General features: G+C 58.9%; 2 protein-coding genes across 7 annotated transcripts; both read right to left on the reverse strand.

Moving 5' to 3' along the window:
- Window position 1: 1 nt before the first annotated feature.
- GPS2 (G protein pathway suppressor 2) lies at window positions 2-2,748 on the reverse strand. Of its 2 annotated transcripts, none has more exons than XM_019981268.2 (11): window positions 2,602-2,748; window positions 2,248-2,410; window positions 1,819-1,928; window positions 1,632-1,744; window positions 1,401-1,480; window positions 1,239-1,321; window positions 894-1,047; window positions 712-801; window positions 534-613; window positions 354-449; window positions 2-180 (listed from the first exon to the last, which is right to left on the reverse strand). In XM_019981268.2, exons 2-11 carry the CDS (start codon window positions 2,339-2,341, stop codon window positions 97-99), a joined length of 984 nt encoding a protein of 327 aa, XP_019836827.1. In that variant the 5' UTR covers window positions 2,342-2,410; window positions 2,602-2,748; the 3' UTR covers window positions 2-96. The 2 variants fall into 2 exon arrangements, with proteins under 2 accessions (XP_019836827.1, XP_019836828.1); XM_019981269.2 differs by having other exon boundaries at window positions 2,606-2,710.
- Window positions 2,749-2,887: 139 nt separating this feature from the next.
- Window positions 2,888-14,955, reverse strand: NEURL4 (neuralized E3 ubiquitin protein ligase 4). 5 transcript variants are annotated; one of them, XM_019981265.2, is made up of 29 exons: window positions 14,436-14,955; window positions 13,079-13,523; window positions 12,818-12,883; window positions 12,375-12,673; window positions 12,091-12,202; window positions 11,914-12,002; window positions 11,106-11,178; window positions 10,692-10,956; window positions 10,292-10,473; window positions 9,917-10,002; window positions 9,632-9,794; window positions 9,347-9,545; window positions 9,180-9,256; window positions 8,985-9,063; window positions 8,504-8,673; window positions 8,279-8,410; window positions 7,704-7,849; window positions 7,376-7,600; window positions 7,180-7,278; window positions 6,937-7,098; window positions 6,577-6,741; window positions 5,866-6,024; window positions 5,336-5,515; window positions 5,109-5,196; window positions 4,909-5,016; window positions 4,655-4,799; window positions 4,392-4,504; window positions 4,144-4,309; window positions 2,888-3,584 (listed from the first exon to the last, which is right to left on the reverse strand). In XM_019981265.2, exons 1-29 carry the CDS (start codon window positions 14,715-14,717, stop codon window positions 3,380-3,382), a joined length of 4,680 nt encoding a protein of 1,559 aa, XP_019836824.2. In that variant the 5' UTR covers window positions 14,718-14,955; the 3' UTR covers window positions 2,888-3,379. The 5 variants fall into 5 exon arrangements, with proteins under 5 accessions (XP_019836824.2, XP_070629078.1, XP_019836823.2 ...); XM_070772977.1 differs by having other exon boundaries at window positions 8,279-8,407; window positions 8,498-8,673; XM_019981264.2 differs by having other exon boundaries at window positions 8,498-8,673.
- Window positions 14,956-15,517: the final 562 nt, after the last annotated feature.

The following is a 15,517-nucleotide window of genomic DNA, read 5'->3' on the forward strand; positions in this document are numbered from 1 at the left end:
GCAGTGGCAGGTAGATTTTATTGGCCTGGTACTGGGACACGGGGGATCCTCCCCAAGGGCAGAGGTTGGGGCCAAGGCTGAAGATAAATTTGATGGTCACTTGTGGTAGAATCGTGGGTTCTGGCTGTGCTGGATGAAGGGGAGCCGAGGGCCAGGCTGGCTGGTGGTTGCAAAGCCCGACTGGCAGCAGTGATGAAAGGAGGGCTTTGTCAGTGTGCACACCCTCCTGTCTACTCCACACCAGAGAGCCACCCCAGGGAGGGGAAGGGAAAACAGGGTGGGGGTCGTCTATCCCACCCAATGCTGTTTCCCTGCAATGCAGGGATTCTGAGGGGCTTGATCACCACCCTTACCTTTCCTGCTGGTTGCATCTGCACAGGGAGCTGGGGTGAGGCCAGGAGTCCAGGGGCGGGATGCAGAGCTTGGGGATGCATGGGACGCAGGGAGGACTGCAGAGAACAGTGTCAGCAACTGAGGCAGCCTGAGGCTCCCCTTAGCATAGGCAGCCCTTGACTTTTCAAGGCTCTACTCACTGAGTCAGAGAAGCCAGTCTGCTGGTTAGCATGTTCCATCTGCTTTTGTAAGGACAGGGCACCACCAGGCTGGAGAAACCCTAGGTGGGGAAGGAGGAGTGTGAAGTGAGTAGAGAATGGGGAAAGGAGAAAGGCAGGACGCATGGAACTGGGCCCCAGCACGGGGTGTTCCCATCACCTGTCTGGGTGGGCTGAAAGTGGCTGTGCACGGCGTAGGGCTGTGGCTGTGGCTGAGACAGGTACTGCACTGCAGGAAACGCGGAAGGTGCTGAGGAAGGCAGGAGACCATTAGAACCTCCTTGTAGCCTGTTCAACACTCCTCGCTTTGGGTCTTGAGGAAAATTCCTCTTCCCACCTCACCTCTGAGCTGCTGACTAGGACTGTAGGCAGGCTGCGTGGGTCCATAGTGAGGTGGGGGTTGAGCAGTCCCATAGGCACCACCTGGGCTACCTTGGAATTGCCCATGTTCCGGGGTCCCTGCGAAAGCAGCTGCTGAGCCGACGTAGTGCCGGGTCTAAGAAGGAAGGATGAGAACTCACTGCCTGTAAACTCCATGAAGCAGAAATTCAAGTGACTGCACCCCCATTCCCCCTATTCAGGATGTAGACACACTCAAAACTTGAGTGCTGGCTGGTGAAGATGCTAGGGTCTGGGTGGAAGTAGGAAAAAAAATTCAGCCTAGACACCCAATCTTCCTGCTCTTACCGTAAGCACCTGGGGTCCAAACATCTGTTTGGCTCTGTCAGCTGCCATGAGGGTGCCTGGGCGATTGTGTCCTCCAGGGCTCCCTAGAAAGGGAGAGGGGTGCTTCACGATGTTGCAACTCCCAGGAGGGCCCATTCTGACCAGTAGTTTCTTAACCCTCACCCTGCATGCTAAGGAGGTGAGTTCCGGTGTGAACTGTCAGGCCTTGCTGGTATGCTGCTGATGTCAGAGTGGTCAGGTCACTGGAGCGAAAGGAAAGCAGGTCAAAGACAAGTCTGTCGTGTCCCCACCCCCACACACTCCCCTTCCCATATGCCATTAAACACTGATCTTTTGTTACCTGATCCCTGTTACACTTTGGCCTCGATTTTATTTTTAGCTCTTTAATCTCACCTCTGCTCTTTTCGCCTCCGTTTTTCTTCCTCATGTAAAACTTTCTTGAGCTGCAGGAAAAGCTGATGCTTCTCTTCCTGTAGAGCTAAAAGCTTCTCCTGCAACTTCAAGATCTGGGGAGGGGGAGAGAAGATGAAAGCAGGAGAGCCAAGAGACGAAAGAAGGGAGAGATGGAGGAACTGCTTACTTGTTCCTTGGTCTCCTCTAGTGACATTCTTTCTTCCATCTCCTTTTTCTTTCTTCTCTCTTGCTCTTCCTTCATCTTCTGTTCCATCATCTTGTCCACTTCTTCCTCCTCTGGAATAAGAGGCAGAATGGGCAAGCAGGGTGTTAAAATATTAGAACATTAAGAACTGAAGACCAGCAAAAACTGGTTATTCCAGTGCTCTGGAACAGGCTTCATCACTGTTGGGGGCTGGAACGGGGAGGTTTATTAGGTGCTCTCCAAGGTCCTTCCCAGCTCCAGGCGTGGCCTGTTTAATTCCCACCACCATCACCACGGGGCTAGCTATCCCTCTGGCTTCGGCCGCCATGCACTGGTCTGCTCATGGGTGGGGGTCACCGTGGACCGCGGTGCGCCCGAACCGTGCGTCCTCCCGTTTTGGGCCCGGCTCACCCTGCCGCTTGCGTTCTCGCTCCATCATGATGTGTCGGTGCAACGCCCTGGCCATGGCGTTGGACAGCTTCGGACGCTCCAGAAGCGCAGGCATGGTGCTGCTGGGGACGCTCGGGCCGTGAGCGCCCGGCTCTGTCGCTGGCTGCCAGACCTCCGGCCGGGCCTGCGGGGAGGCGGCAGCTCAGTGGGAGCGCGCCGGGTCCAGGCGGAAGCCGCCGCCCGCCGCCCGCCGCCCCAGTCACGTGTCGGCCGCCCGGCCGGGCCCGCAGCGCGGCACTTTCGCGTGCGCGGGCCTGGGTCTCGGCATCCGCGCTCCCGCCCCTGCCCGCCACCCGGGCTCCTGCCCCACCCTACCCGCCTTATCGTCGCTTTCTCTGTGGCCTCCCGAGCGGCAGGGCCGCGGCGTCACATCCGGCCGCTGGGCCGAATCCTTCCGGAGTCGGGCCGCCGCGAGCTCGCTGGTTGGGCGGAGCGGCGCAGACGGAAGTGCCGGTGACGGGTGCCCGTGGCGTCCAAACCCCCCCCATATGCCCCACGAGACTCCCCAACCCGGCCTGCCCAGCGGGCGGAGCCCCTGAAGTTGGCGGGGCCGGGGCTCCTCCTGCGGGCGAGAGGCACGCGAAAGAGGGGCCGAGGCGGCTGCTCTTCGACTGCGTTTATTGGCTCCTTAGAAATCAGAGTCAGTAACAACTGTACAGAGGCCCGAGCCCCGGCCCCCGCCTTCCCCACTCCCGCCCGGGCCGGAACAGCAGCTTCGTTGGGGCACGGGGAGACGCCTCTGGGATTCACAGTAACCAGGGAACAGAAACGGAAATAAATTAAGTGTATGGGGGAGGAGTCGCGGGGAGTCATGCTCCCCAGATCAGTGCATGGAGAGGGTTTCCCGGGGTCTGCGGCCAGGCTCCCCGCTGCGCCCTCACCTCGGACGGAGGGAGGTCCCCTTCCAGCCGGGGCACGGAGCCAAGCAAGCTCCGCTTCCCAGCTAGTCTGAGAGCCTGCCCACACGCTCCTGTGCATCTGCCAGGCTGAGCACCATGCATGTCGCGGGGCGCTGGAATGACCTGGAGGCAGTCATCATTCCGAGTCCACGGGCCGAGGCCCAACTGTGCTTGTAGTGGTGCGGCCTCGCCCCTCACTCCACCCGTACCAGCAGGGCATAGAGGAGCGTGGCCCCTTTCTCCTTGGTCACCCACTCAAGTTCGGCTGGGCTGAAGTGAGGATCGGGAGGCTCTCTGAGGGCCGCAGAAGGGGGTCCCGGGGTGTAGGAGCCAGGGCGCACACACACCTGGAACGCCACCTGGGCCTGGTGCGTCCGCTGGGATTTGGGGTCCCGGAATCTGTCACGTAACAAGCAGAAATAGGGCAGTGAGGCCTCTGGCCCCAGTACCTCTGCCCCTTGGCACCTGCAACCACCTCAATTAGCAACAGGCCCTGCTGTTCCTGGTAGTCACTCCTTCCTTATAGGGGCTTGGCTGCAGCCTCATCTCTACCTGAAATGGTATTCCTCCCAATGCCTGCTTGACTGACTCCATCCTGCCCAAGTCTTTGCTCAGATTCACCTTCTTAGTGATATCTACCTGGACTACCCTATCTTGTGTGCTCCAACCACACTCCTGATCCACTTCACTCTGCTCTACTTTTCGCTTCCATAGTACTTACTTGTCACCTTTAAAAATACTAAATAACTATGGATAAACATTCTAGAGCAAGAGAGGACATAAGTTCCATGTGACCAGGGTTCCCTTCTTTGTTCTTTGTGATAGAACAAAATAAATGGCACTTGTACAAAGACTGTGAATGAAGGGCTGGCTGGAGACTGAGGCACTAGGGAGACAAGGTGGACAGGAGGGAATCATGGAGACCCATGTGGCCCTGGGGCCCCTCCCGTGTACTCACTGCACTTTGGATGCCAGGGTCTCAGCCCCAGCATATTGGAGGGAGGGGGAAAGCAGCACTGGAGGGGGCTGCTCCTCCCGGGGAGGCGCACAGTTCTCTCCAGGCTCCTCAAACCCTGTCCCAGGCTCTCCCTTCAAGGGCCGGCAGCTCAGGATGGAAGCAGTGCCTGCGAGGGAGAAGAGCTGGGTCAGGGTGGCCCTCCTACCACCCACAGGCCCACCTGCCCTGCGTCCGCTGGCGCTACGTACCTGCCCCCAGCTCCCCTCGGTCCAGCACCCTCCGGACAGCCGCCACATTGCTTCCATGGTAGGCCATGTGCCACTTCTTGGTTAGTGTCCCAGCCTCCAGGCGGGGGTTCACCCTAGCAGGTGGACAGACAGGACAAAGGTTACTGGCTCCCCAAGGTCATTCCCCAGACAAGAAGTTTTGTTTTCTACACACCCTCTCAGGACCTTTTCTCAGGGTGGGTAAAGGACAGTGCGGGAGGCGCATAATCCTTCCTTCTACATACCTGAGGTTGAACCTGCACCAACCAAAGGGCAGAGCATATTCACGGGGGGGCTCCCCTCGGCGCCTGTGGGCCTCATCTCCTCGAAGTTTTCGGCAAGACTCACAGTAGCACAGGCTACGCTTCGGCGGAGGCATGAAATAGTCCTCTGTGGAGAGTGAGCAGCAGACTTTGTGGCATGGCCCCCACCCTGGGGCTCAGCCACAGCCCAGAGCTGGGCCGGGAATAAGGGAGGTTCTGGGGGACTGGGGACTCACCAGGAAGCAGCAGCAGTTCCTGGAAACGGGAGCAAAGGGCGTGATACTCGCAGCTTTTGAGGGGGCTAGTGGTGGGCGGTGGGCCCCAGCACACACTCTCCTTGATACCTGAGGGAGCAGAGTGGGCCCATGTCACAGGGGCTGGAGCCAGAAGTACAAAGTCAGGGTGAGGTGGGCCCTGGCCCCTTGGGCTGGCTCACCATCCACCATGTCAGCTTTCTCCATGTCCCCTTGGGTTCCAGCACTTTTCCCACTGGCAGCCCCTGGTTCAGGGCTCACGATTGTCACCTGCAGAGAAGAGGGGTGGTCAGTCAGGGTGTGACCAGCCCCCAGGGCCTGCTGATCCCTTCCATGAACTACTGGCTTCCCCTTTCCTGGGACCGCCCAGCCTCCCAGGTACCACTCCTCTCCTCCCACGGCCACTCACCTGCTCACACTGCCCATAGAGGTCCACGAGCGCATGGCATGGCTGGGGGACATCTGGCACAGCCACCCCCTGGTCCATCCCGTTGATATGGAGGTGCAGCCCCCCAGAGCTGTCCAGCCGCAGTCCCAGGATGGTGCCTTCTGGACATGTGTCCAGATTCGGCCCAAATTTCTCACAGATCTAGGAGGAAAGATCTATTGTCTTCAGGGAGATCAAACTCCCCACTGGCAGCAGCCACCGCCGCCCTTCACTAAGCTTTGCAAGTCCCTGGGTTTTGCCTCTACCCTTGCCCACTGCTTCAGTTACCTAAAGTCCACCTTCCCTTTCCCCCCTTGTGACATTCTCAATGGCAGGGATGTCAGAGGAGGCAGTGAGCCTGAGACTGTCCAGGTATGGCACTCACAGCTCTGCCCACCTGCTACAGGGCCACTATACACCTGTGCTCCTACCTCCAGGGCTCGGGGCCCCTCTTCTCCCTCAGCCAGCCACTCCCTCTGAGAGGCAGCGCCCTCTCCCTGCTCCCCACCCACCTTGAGGCCATTGTGGAAGACCCCTCGGCCCCGCAACAGCCAGGCTGCCCGTTTGAGGGCACAGGCAGAAGCAGGGAAGTTGAGCCTCTCCGGTGGGCAGGTGATGACTCCCAGGACAAGGGAAGATGTCCACTGCCGGTTCAGGAAGTCTATCCGCACCTGGGGAGAAGGCAACTGCTTCACAATCATAGCCTCCTGCGAAGAGGCCCCCCATCCAGCAGGACTGGGCTCCTCACCCCTGCCAGGGAGAGAAGACGGCACCCCAGAGTGCAGCCTGGGATGCAGCCCGTTCTGATACCTGGAGGGACCCGAAATGGCCAATTTGTTTGTGTCCTTCCCTGTTTCAGCCTTGGTCTTGCTATAAAGGATTCTTGTCCCTGGGGATTTCCTTCACCTGCCTAAATGACATCTTCGCAGCATAATGCCCCCTCCCCTGGAAAGCATGCCCCATTCCCACATACAGGATCAGGAGCCTTCCTGGCCTCCCCAAGCCCCTCCACACTGTTTCCCTCATCACAGCCCTCAGGTGGGTACTTCCTGGAAACTGATCTACAACTCCCACCACAGGATATGAGCAAACACCCAGAAAGCTAAGGGGCATGCATGCCTTCCACTTCACCCTCCACTTGGGAAAAAAAAGCCTTTCTACAGGAGAGTTGGCCCTGCGTCACCTGGAGCAAGAGGAGCTGGGGATAAGGAGGTGTAGCTCACCTGGACCAGCAGCTGGGGCACCAGGGGCTGGTTGATGACAACTATGCCCTGGTTGTAGCTGGCCACTCGTGTGGCTGTACGGTTCCCATTGGACAAGAGAATATTCTTCCCATGGTTCTCCAGGAACTCAAGGGCTGTGGGCATAATGGCCACTTGGTTCTGGCCCTGGTAAGGAGGAGAGACTGAGCTGCTGGGAGTGCCGACTCAAAACCGAAGCCACCCCACCAGGATGGACATAGAGCCTGCCAATAAGCCTCTGGCCATCCAGGACTAGATCAGGGAATCCGAAAATGACCTGGTGGCTGATGGCCCACCAACAGTCCATCCCTGAGCCCAGTGGTTCCTGCTGCCACCTCTTACTTCCAGGCCATGCTCCTCGCCTTCGTCGTCCTCCTCACCCTCACTGCCGGTGTCTGAGCTGGGGGAAGGAGGCTGAGTGCCTTCTGGCTCATCCAGACGGGTGGAACTGACAATAGAGACACTCCGCACTGGCCCATATAGATCCAACACAGCCCACACACTCTGTGGGCACACAGACCAGAAGTTAGAAATTAGCAGAGGACCTTGATCCTCCTCCAGGTCCATGGAAGGTCTGGGGTCTACCTTGGCAATGCCGGTGGCTGCAGGACCCATATCCTCTCCATCTACCAGGATGTGCATTGTGTCGTCTGCCCCTCGGCGAATGCCCACACGGCTTCCCACCTAGGGCCAAGGCATGGCAAGGACAAGGGCTCAGCCCACCTCTCCCCACTGCCCCCACTCCCAGGCCCACCTGCGGCCCTGGGGTCAGCTGCCTCACCCCCAGCCTCTCCAGGTTCCGGCCATAGTTCATCCTCTGGAGTTGCCCGTCGCGCCTCACTTCACAGCTGGACACCATCCAGGTGGTCTTTGTCCGGAGCTCTGGCAGGGAGGGAGGCAGTCCCGGGCCCCCACCTGCGCCGGGCCCCATGTCCCCAGGCGCTAGCGTGGTCAGCCCTAGGCGGAGGGAGCCGGCCCACTTCTCATCCAGCTCCTCCACCTTCACCTGGGAGACAGAGGAACCCTCAGCGCACTGCAGGAGGATGGGAAGCAGGCTGGCCCTTCCATGGAGGTTTGGTGGCCCCCTGGGTTACATCGCCACAGCCCACCTCGAAGATTTCCTCACTCTTGAGCTCCTTGGTGCTGAAGACGAGGCCATGGGCGTAGCCGGCTGCTCGCACTGCCCTCGTGCCGTCTTCCTCCAGAGCGATGTTCTTGCCACAGATGCTGTGGAATCGGTGGGCCACGCCAGCCACTGTGGGAAGACAGGACCAGAGGAGGGGGAGGATTGGGGCAGCAAGCTTCAGAGAGGACAGGGCGAGGCTTTCAGATGCAGCAGGAAGTCGACATGATGGTCCCACCTCCGGTCTTCCCTCAAGAACTTTGATACCTCTTTCACCACAGCAGGACTCAGTCCCAAACCTGCCATGCCCAGCGATGGTGTCCCAGCCCTTTGGTGGCAGGGAAGCATCCAGGCCCTGTGTCCAGGTGGAACTTCCTCCCCTCTTCTTGGTGCTCCCCACCAGGGGCTGAGCCCTCCCCCTTCCCCTTGGTCTACCACTGCTGCAGCCAGCCTGTCTAAACAGCTTGCCTGACCTGGAGGCTGCACCCCTCAGACCCACCACAGGCAGACAGAGCCCTTCCCCGCTCCCTCCCTGCCATCCTCCCTCTCTGCCAGCTAAACCTGGGGAGTGCAGGGGGAACGACTTCTCAGTGGCGGAGTTGCTGGTCGCCAGGCTGTTGTCCATGGGGCCGGTGGCATTGGTGATGGACACTTGGACGCACTGGCCGTACAGATCCACTACTGCATACACTTCTGAGTAAGAACAGAAGGCGTCAGCAGCCCAGTAGCCTGGGATGGAGTGGGCCGAAGGTGGCAGGTCGAAAGCCACAGAATAGTCACCTTTACCGGGAGGCAAGCCTGAGCACGCAGCGCCTTGGTCCTGGCCATTGATGAAGTAGTGCAGGTCGCCCTTGGCCGTGCGCATCATACCGATGCGGGCGCCAGTGCCCAGCGCGTCAAGATCACACCCGTAGTTGTTGCGCATGGTGTTCCCATCTTGCATGATGGCTGTGCCGCTGCAGGGATAACAGAACGGGTAGATCGGCCTCCCAGCTTCCTCCCCACACAGGCCTCTGCCCCATCTCTGCTTGTTGGAATCGTCCAGGGCCTTGGACTGTGATGTTAACCTGGGGTGTGAGACTCAATCTTGTCTCCTGCACCCTGGAAACCCCCCAGGCAAAAGCAGAAGCTACCCTAAGGGTCTATGGGGAGGGAACAGCCAGACCACCTAGGTCTGTCATGGTCTACACCTACCATAGGCCCCAAACCCTGCTTCCCTCATCCCGGCCAGCTCCACCAAGCTGGCTGCCAAAGCAGACAGCCCAACCTCAGCATCCATGTGTCATAGTCAATGTCTGTCATAGTGTTGGGGAATTCAAGGTCCTCCGGCCGAATAGCGGTCACTCCTAGAAGGAGGCAGGGGTGGGTCAGAGCCGAGTCCCCAGCCTCTGGCAGCCAGCACCTCCCCAGCACGTGTATACGTACACACACACACACACACACACACACACACGCCCCTCACCAGCCTCAATGGAGCCTGACCAGCGGTCCACCATCTTCTGAATGACGATTTCAAACAGCTCGCCATCTCTCAGGGCTCTGCCAGGAGAATGGCCGTCAGACAGGCCCCACTTGGGTGGCTGATGCTGAGCAGTAGGGAAGTAGGGACATAAAAGTCCAGACACTGACCGGTTGGAGATGACAATGGCATCGTTGAACTCGCTGCGGCAATTGTGGCGGAGCGCAGTACGGCCCCCGTTGGTGATGACCGCATTGCTGCCATGCAGCTGGTGGAAGCGGAGGTCCGAGCCCCCAGCCCCAGACGATGGGGAGCTTGGAGACACCTGGTTGTTCCCCTCAGGGAGTGGTTCAGGGACTTGGGGCACCTCTGCAAATGGACATCACCCTTTAGGCCTACAGTCATCTCTGAGGCCTCCCAAGGCCACCCCAGGCCCTGCCCAGCTCGGCCCTCACCCACGTCGTCCACAATGGTGGCCTGGGCCGCCTGGCCATAGAGATCCACTACAGCATAGACTCCTGGGGGCACATTCCAGGCAGCGGGACCCTGAGTCATGCCATTGACGAAGAAGTGGAGAGTCCCGTCCTCCCGCCGCACAACGCCCACCGTGTCCCCTGCCTTGGAAGAAGGGGGGCTGGAGTGAGGAGTCAGGCCGAGTTCCTGCCTGGGCTGGTCCTTCAGCAGCTCCACCTGGCCTGCCTCCCCGCTACCGACAGGTGCCAGTCCCCCCAGTCTCCCACCTTGAGTCGGTCCAGGTTGTGCCCGTATTCGTCCAAGATGGTCGTCCCGTTGTGCATCACCCCATTCCCTGTCATCATCCAGGTCCCTAGTGGACAACGAGTGGTAAAAGCCATGAAGAGGAAGCCAAGACTTCTTTCCTTTACACAGTAGTCCCCCAGTTACTTCCGGAAGCTACCAGTCCAGCCTGCCTTTTCTTCTCAGGGCAGAGCAAGAAAATTCTGCAGTTCTCACACCAACCACAGGCCCTATCCACGTGGCATGCCTCAGGCACCGAATGTGTCATCACAAACGTGACAAGTGAAAGAGGGTCTGGAAAACAGGGACGGTTTCCCCCCTAGCATCTTATCCTGGCCCTGCCCTTCCTGGGAGCTCACCAGAGCGCAAGTTGGTCATGGTGGAGGGCAACTGGAGGTAGGCAGGGTTGTGGGTGGTGACGCCAATCTCAATGGAGCCAGCCCACTTGTCCACCATCTTGTCGATGCGCACCTGGAACACCTCTCCATCCCGCAGGGCTCTGCTGCTCAGCACCACACCATGATTGAAGTCGTCGGTGGCACTGAGGGGATGGCAAGTGGGGACTCAGATCCCGCCACACACAGTGCCCCAAAGCTCAGCCCTGCAACGCTCAGTGACACCCACTGCCCAGGTCAAGCACCCACGGTCCTCACTCCAGGAGGCCCCCCGACCAGACTCCCACGGCCTCCCATTTGCCCACCCCTCCCCCAATCCCCTCATAGCCCCTCCGCAGGCTTCTCCCCACCCCATGGGCCATACTGGGGCCTCAGGGCAGTGCGTCCCTCGTGGGTGATGGCTGCCTTCTGCCCACAGTTGGGGTGGAAGAGCAGGCGCTCAGGTTCTGCCTGGGTTGTAGGAGCAGCCCGGCGGAGAGCACCCTCAGGGGACAGAGCCCGCAGGATGGCATTGTTCCGGCGAAGGCGGTCACTGTGGTTGTTATTGTGGACGATGGTCACCTTCACGGCCATCCCATACAAGTCCACCACACCGTACACCACTGGGGGTGTCAAGGGGGTCGCCACACCTGCAGGGGTGGAAGGCACAGGGAATGGAGGAATGACGGCCGTCTCATTGTGCATGGGACGAGGGGAGAAGAATCAATAAAGGGAGAATGAGATAGACCCCCCTCAGTGAAAGCCCTGGCCCAGCCGCCCTCTCTGAGCTTCTCCTTACCCTGATCAATGCCATTAATGAAGAAGTGTAGGGCAGAGTTGGACTTCCTCGTGAGACCAATGTGATCACCCTCCTATTCAAAGCAGAAAAATAAAAACCTGGAATCTTTCGACAGCTAGGCTCCAGACTTGTCTTGGACACTGAGAACAGGGTAGTCCTCCAGCCTTCCCATCAACCAATGCGACAGGGGAACAGCTCCAACTGGTTCCCATGCATCTCAGACCACTCCGAATGTTCGAGGCAAGTCAGGCACTATGTTAAACTATCTTATCAACACCAACTCAACCTTCATGGCACTCTATCCAATAATACTAACAGGCTCATTTTCAGACATTAATAAAAAAAAAAAAACTACCCAAAAAGATGAGCTTCTGGCCGCAGGTCACCACCACCAAAGGCCAAACTGAAAGAAGAATGGAACCCATCTGACTGCAAAATCTGAGTGCTTAACAGTTGGGCAGCCCTGCCTTCTCAGAAGGAAAAGTGAAAGTCAATCATTTGTGTCCAATTCTTTGTGACCCCACGGACTGTAGCCTGCCAGGCTCCTCTCTTCATGGAATTCTCCAGGCCAGAATACTGGAGCGGGTAGCCATTTCCATCTCCAGGGGATCTTCCCAAACCAGGGATCAAACCCAGGTCTCCTGCTTTGCAGGCAGACTCTTTACCATCTGAAGCCCTTCTCAGAAGGAACCTTCAGACAAAACATAAAGGGCCTTCCTCCACATCAGAGAGTATGGGGCCCAGGCAGGACTGCTCGGTATATACTGGGGTGCCCCTGGAGAGAGGCCGGCGCTGTGTCCACCCTCACCTGCAGCTCATCCAGGCTGAATTCACAGTACTCCCGGCGGGTGCCCTTGCCATTGGTCAGGATACCACAGCCGCTCATCATGATGGTACCTGGGAAAGCAGACACCTTGGTTAGGGTATGGGCTCCCTGCAGCTTGGTGACCACAGGCCACGCCCCCACCATGCCAGGGGCTGGTACCTGACTGCAGGTTGGTCATGGTGGCTGGGTACTCCAGATTGTTGGGGTTGTGGGTGGTGACACCAATCTCAATGGAGCCTGACCACTTATCTACGAGCTTATCGATGCGGATCTTGGGTGGAATGACAGTGGAAGGGAGAGGGGAAATATAAACGCAGAGAAAAAAATCTCTCCACCCTTTGAGTTCCCTAGGCCACCTCCACCCTCTGCTAGCATTGGGGATCGAGCCCCATCTCTAGTTCCCAGAGGGTGAGACGCTGGCCAGGCCCCAACACCTTGCACACCTCAAACATCTCATTGTCCCGGAGCGGGCGATTGGTCATGACAACCCCGTTGTTGAATTCATCCAGGGGCCGGCGGCGCTCAGCGGTCTTATTATTGTTGCTGAGCTTGATGAGGGTTCCACACTTCTCATGGAAAAGGAGAGCATCGTTGGAGGTGACAATGGGCGAGGTGGCAGCACCGCTAGACCCTGGTGCTTCCCCTGCTGGGGGGGAGCTCAGGTTCACATTCAGGAGCCCCCCGTTGTACGCAGACAGGATGGCATTGCTCACCACCTCGGAGAGCTCCATGCCGGCAAAGTCTGCAACAGCGGGACACAGGAAGGAAGCGGAAATGAGTCTTCTCAGTCTCAGGCTCACCATGCTCTCCCTACCCCTCTCCTGAGGTCCCCCCACCGTCCACCTCATGTCCCGCTCCCCTTCCCAGGCCTCCCAGGAACCCTCACCATTATGCGACTCAAGGCTGTTAGGAAACGTCTCCGGTCGGGCCTGCGCTGGGGATACCATGAAGGCTGGGGACCAGGTGGAATGGGAGGGGAATAAGGGTTCAGCTCCTGCTGCAGGGACCACAGCCAAGAGACCCCTCCACTAGCCCCTGCTCTCCCAGCCCACATCCAGCCTCACTTGTCATTGCCCTGCCCCGCCCCCCTCCCTTCAGCCATTCCCTCTGCCCTGTCCCCCCACCACTGCCCTAGCTGCATTCTCACCTTCATCCCCAGAGGTCCCTTGTTCAGCCAAGGCAGAATCTTCAGCGGGGGCGGAAGGCTCAAGGGGAGGCGTGGGGCTGGGAGTAGGGGGGCTGAAGCCCGGCTCAGGGGGGAGCACAGTGATCTGGGTGCACTTGCCGTAAAGGTCCACGACGGCCCAGACACGAGCCGGAAGGCCCGTGGCAGCCACGCCGCAATCCCGCCCATTCACCCAGAGCCGCAGCTCCCCGGCAGCCGTGCGCTCCACGCCCACACGGTCCCCTTCGCCAAGCTGGTCAAGGTCCTGCCCATACTCCTCCAGCACAGACCGTCCATCCCTCAGCACCGAGCAGCCCGACACTACCCACGAGCCCCCCTTCAGCCCTGTAGCGCTGCTTGGGAAGTCCAGCACATTGGGGTCCAGTGCCGTCACCCCAATCTCAATGGAGCCACTCCAGGAGTTGACCTGTGATGGGGCGGTGGACAGTGGCTCAGGGTGGGCTACGAATGGGTCTCCCGCATTTCACAGGCCACTGTGTCCCCCTCTTCCCACCTCTCAGACAGCTAACCGGGCTTTGCTCTCTTGAAATACGAGGCATCCCCAATCCAGAGATCCAGTCCCACAAAGTATTTTCTGGACTCTGGTCTCAGGGAATGATTAGACTTGCTCTCCTTTAGTAACTCTCTTCTGTACTCTGGGTGCACGCTGTCTATGATTCCATGCTCTTCCCACGCTGGCTCACCAAGCTGGCTAAATTCCCTGGCTCCAGGCTCCTGCCATCTCTAACTGCTCTGGTCTCTGTGGCTCCTCAACCAAATTCACAGCTCTCCATACTTGCTGGTATATTGCTCGCTCTCTCTCTCTGGGCCTCTCTCCTAGGCTATGGCTGCACTCAAACTCACTCTCCTCCCAAATTCTACCTCTGTGCACCTGGTATTTCCGCCGCATCACCGCACAGGCACACACATCTCTTGCTTTGAGTATCTCTCCTCACCCATCTTTCTGTCCCCTTCGGTGTGCTTTTGTTCTTCAATGGTTGTTCTTTTCTTGGTTATCTCTCTTTTTCCATCACATATCTGACATCTCTCCATCCTCCGTCTCCCAGAAATTATCCCAGGAGCATTGTTCTCTAATCATTATAGTGGGTGGGGCCCCGTGTCCCTTCCCTGCTCCTGGATCTTGACAAAACTTAAGCTCTCCTTGTCTCCTTCTCTTTGTGACAATGTTTCCGCTTCATGCTCCCTTCCTGCTCATCACCTAGTGTTCTGGCTAGCGGTTCCCTCTCGGTAGTGGGCTACCCTAGCTGTCCTCCCGCATCGCCTTCTGGTCCCCTCCCACCACCCTTCACATCTCGCTTCCGCGGCCCCAGCTCCGCACCTTGCGGTCGATGCGGACGGTGAAGACGCGTCCATCCCGCAAGGGTTCCCGACTCAACACCAGCCCGTGGTTAAACTCCTGGCCTGGCTGCTGCCGCCGCGCCGTACGCCCACAGGCCGACAAGCTCACCAAGCGCCCGGTGCGCGGATGCAGCTCCCCGCTGCTGCCCAGACTCCCGCCGGACCCCGGCCCTGGGCCGCTCCCGCCGGGGCCACCACCCCCACCCGGCCCCGGCCCGGGGCCTCCCCCGGAGCCCCCATTCCCACCCGACCCCGCCGCCATCGCCGCTGACACCGGGGCCGCGCGACAGCCGCGCTTGGCGGCACCGTGGCAACCGCGGTGCACGGACGCCCTGGGGGAATAGGACTCGGGGGCTGGGGCCAGATATGCTTTACGGCAGTGCCGGGCAATAAAGCATCCCGGAGTAGGGAACTAAGGACTACTACAGGGGGAAGAGAAAGGACGACAGAGTCGGGCAGGTTTGCTTTACGGCACGGGCGAGGTGACGGAGTGGCTCCAGAGGGGCGAAAACGGGCCGGGAGCTTTTGCGACAGTAGAAGAAACGACTGCCGCAGGCACTTTTACGACTTGGGGGTGGTGCCCAAACACTTTCAACTTTGCGACACCGACGACCCTGCCTTCTTTGAGGACAGGCAACACTTTGAAATATTCGCTTTACGGCAAGAGGAGGCGGGGTCTTTCCTTCGCTCCACGCGCCGCGAAGCGGTGTGAGCGGGCCCTGAGCACATAGAGGTAGCTTTGTAAATAAAGAGGGTCACACTCCGTACCACTTGAGACCGGATATGTCTTTCGACAGTGTCGCAATCCCTCCACTTCTCCGAAACAGAACGGGCTGGCTTTTGGGGCGAAAAGAGTTCGCGGATGTTTCTAGACAAGCCCATCTTGAACTCTAGTTCAACCAAACTTAGGTTTTAAAGCCACGAATAAACAGTCCAAAGGAGCCCTGGCAGGTAGTTTCAGGTAACGACGCTGTCAGTCCTCAAAGACCGCCACCCCCAGAGCTATCAACAACCCCCCAGCAAGACTCCCCAGACGCTACGCTTCAACTGGACTGTGTGTGA

This window comes from Bos indicus, chromosome 19 (genome assembly GCF_029378745.1).
Source record: "Bos indicus isolate NIAB-ARS_2022 breed Sahiwal x Tharparkar chromosome 19, NIAB-ARS_B.indTharparkar_mat_pri_1.0, whole genome shotgun sequence".
Taxonomy (NCBI): Eukaryota; Metazoa; Chordata; class Mammalia; order Artiodactyla; family Bovidae; genus Bos; species Bos indicus.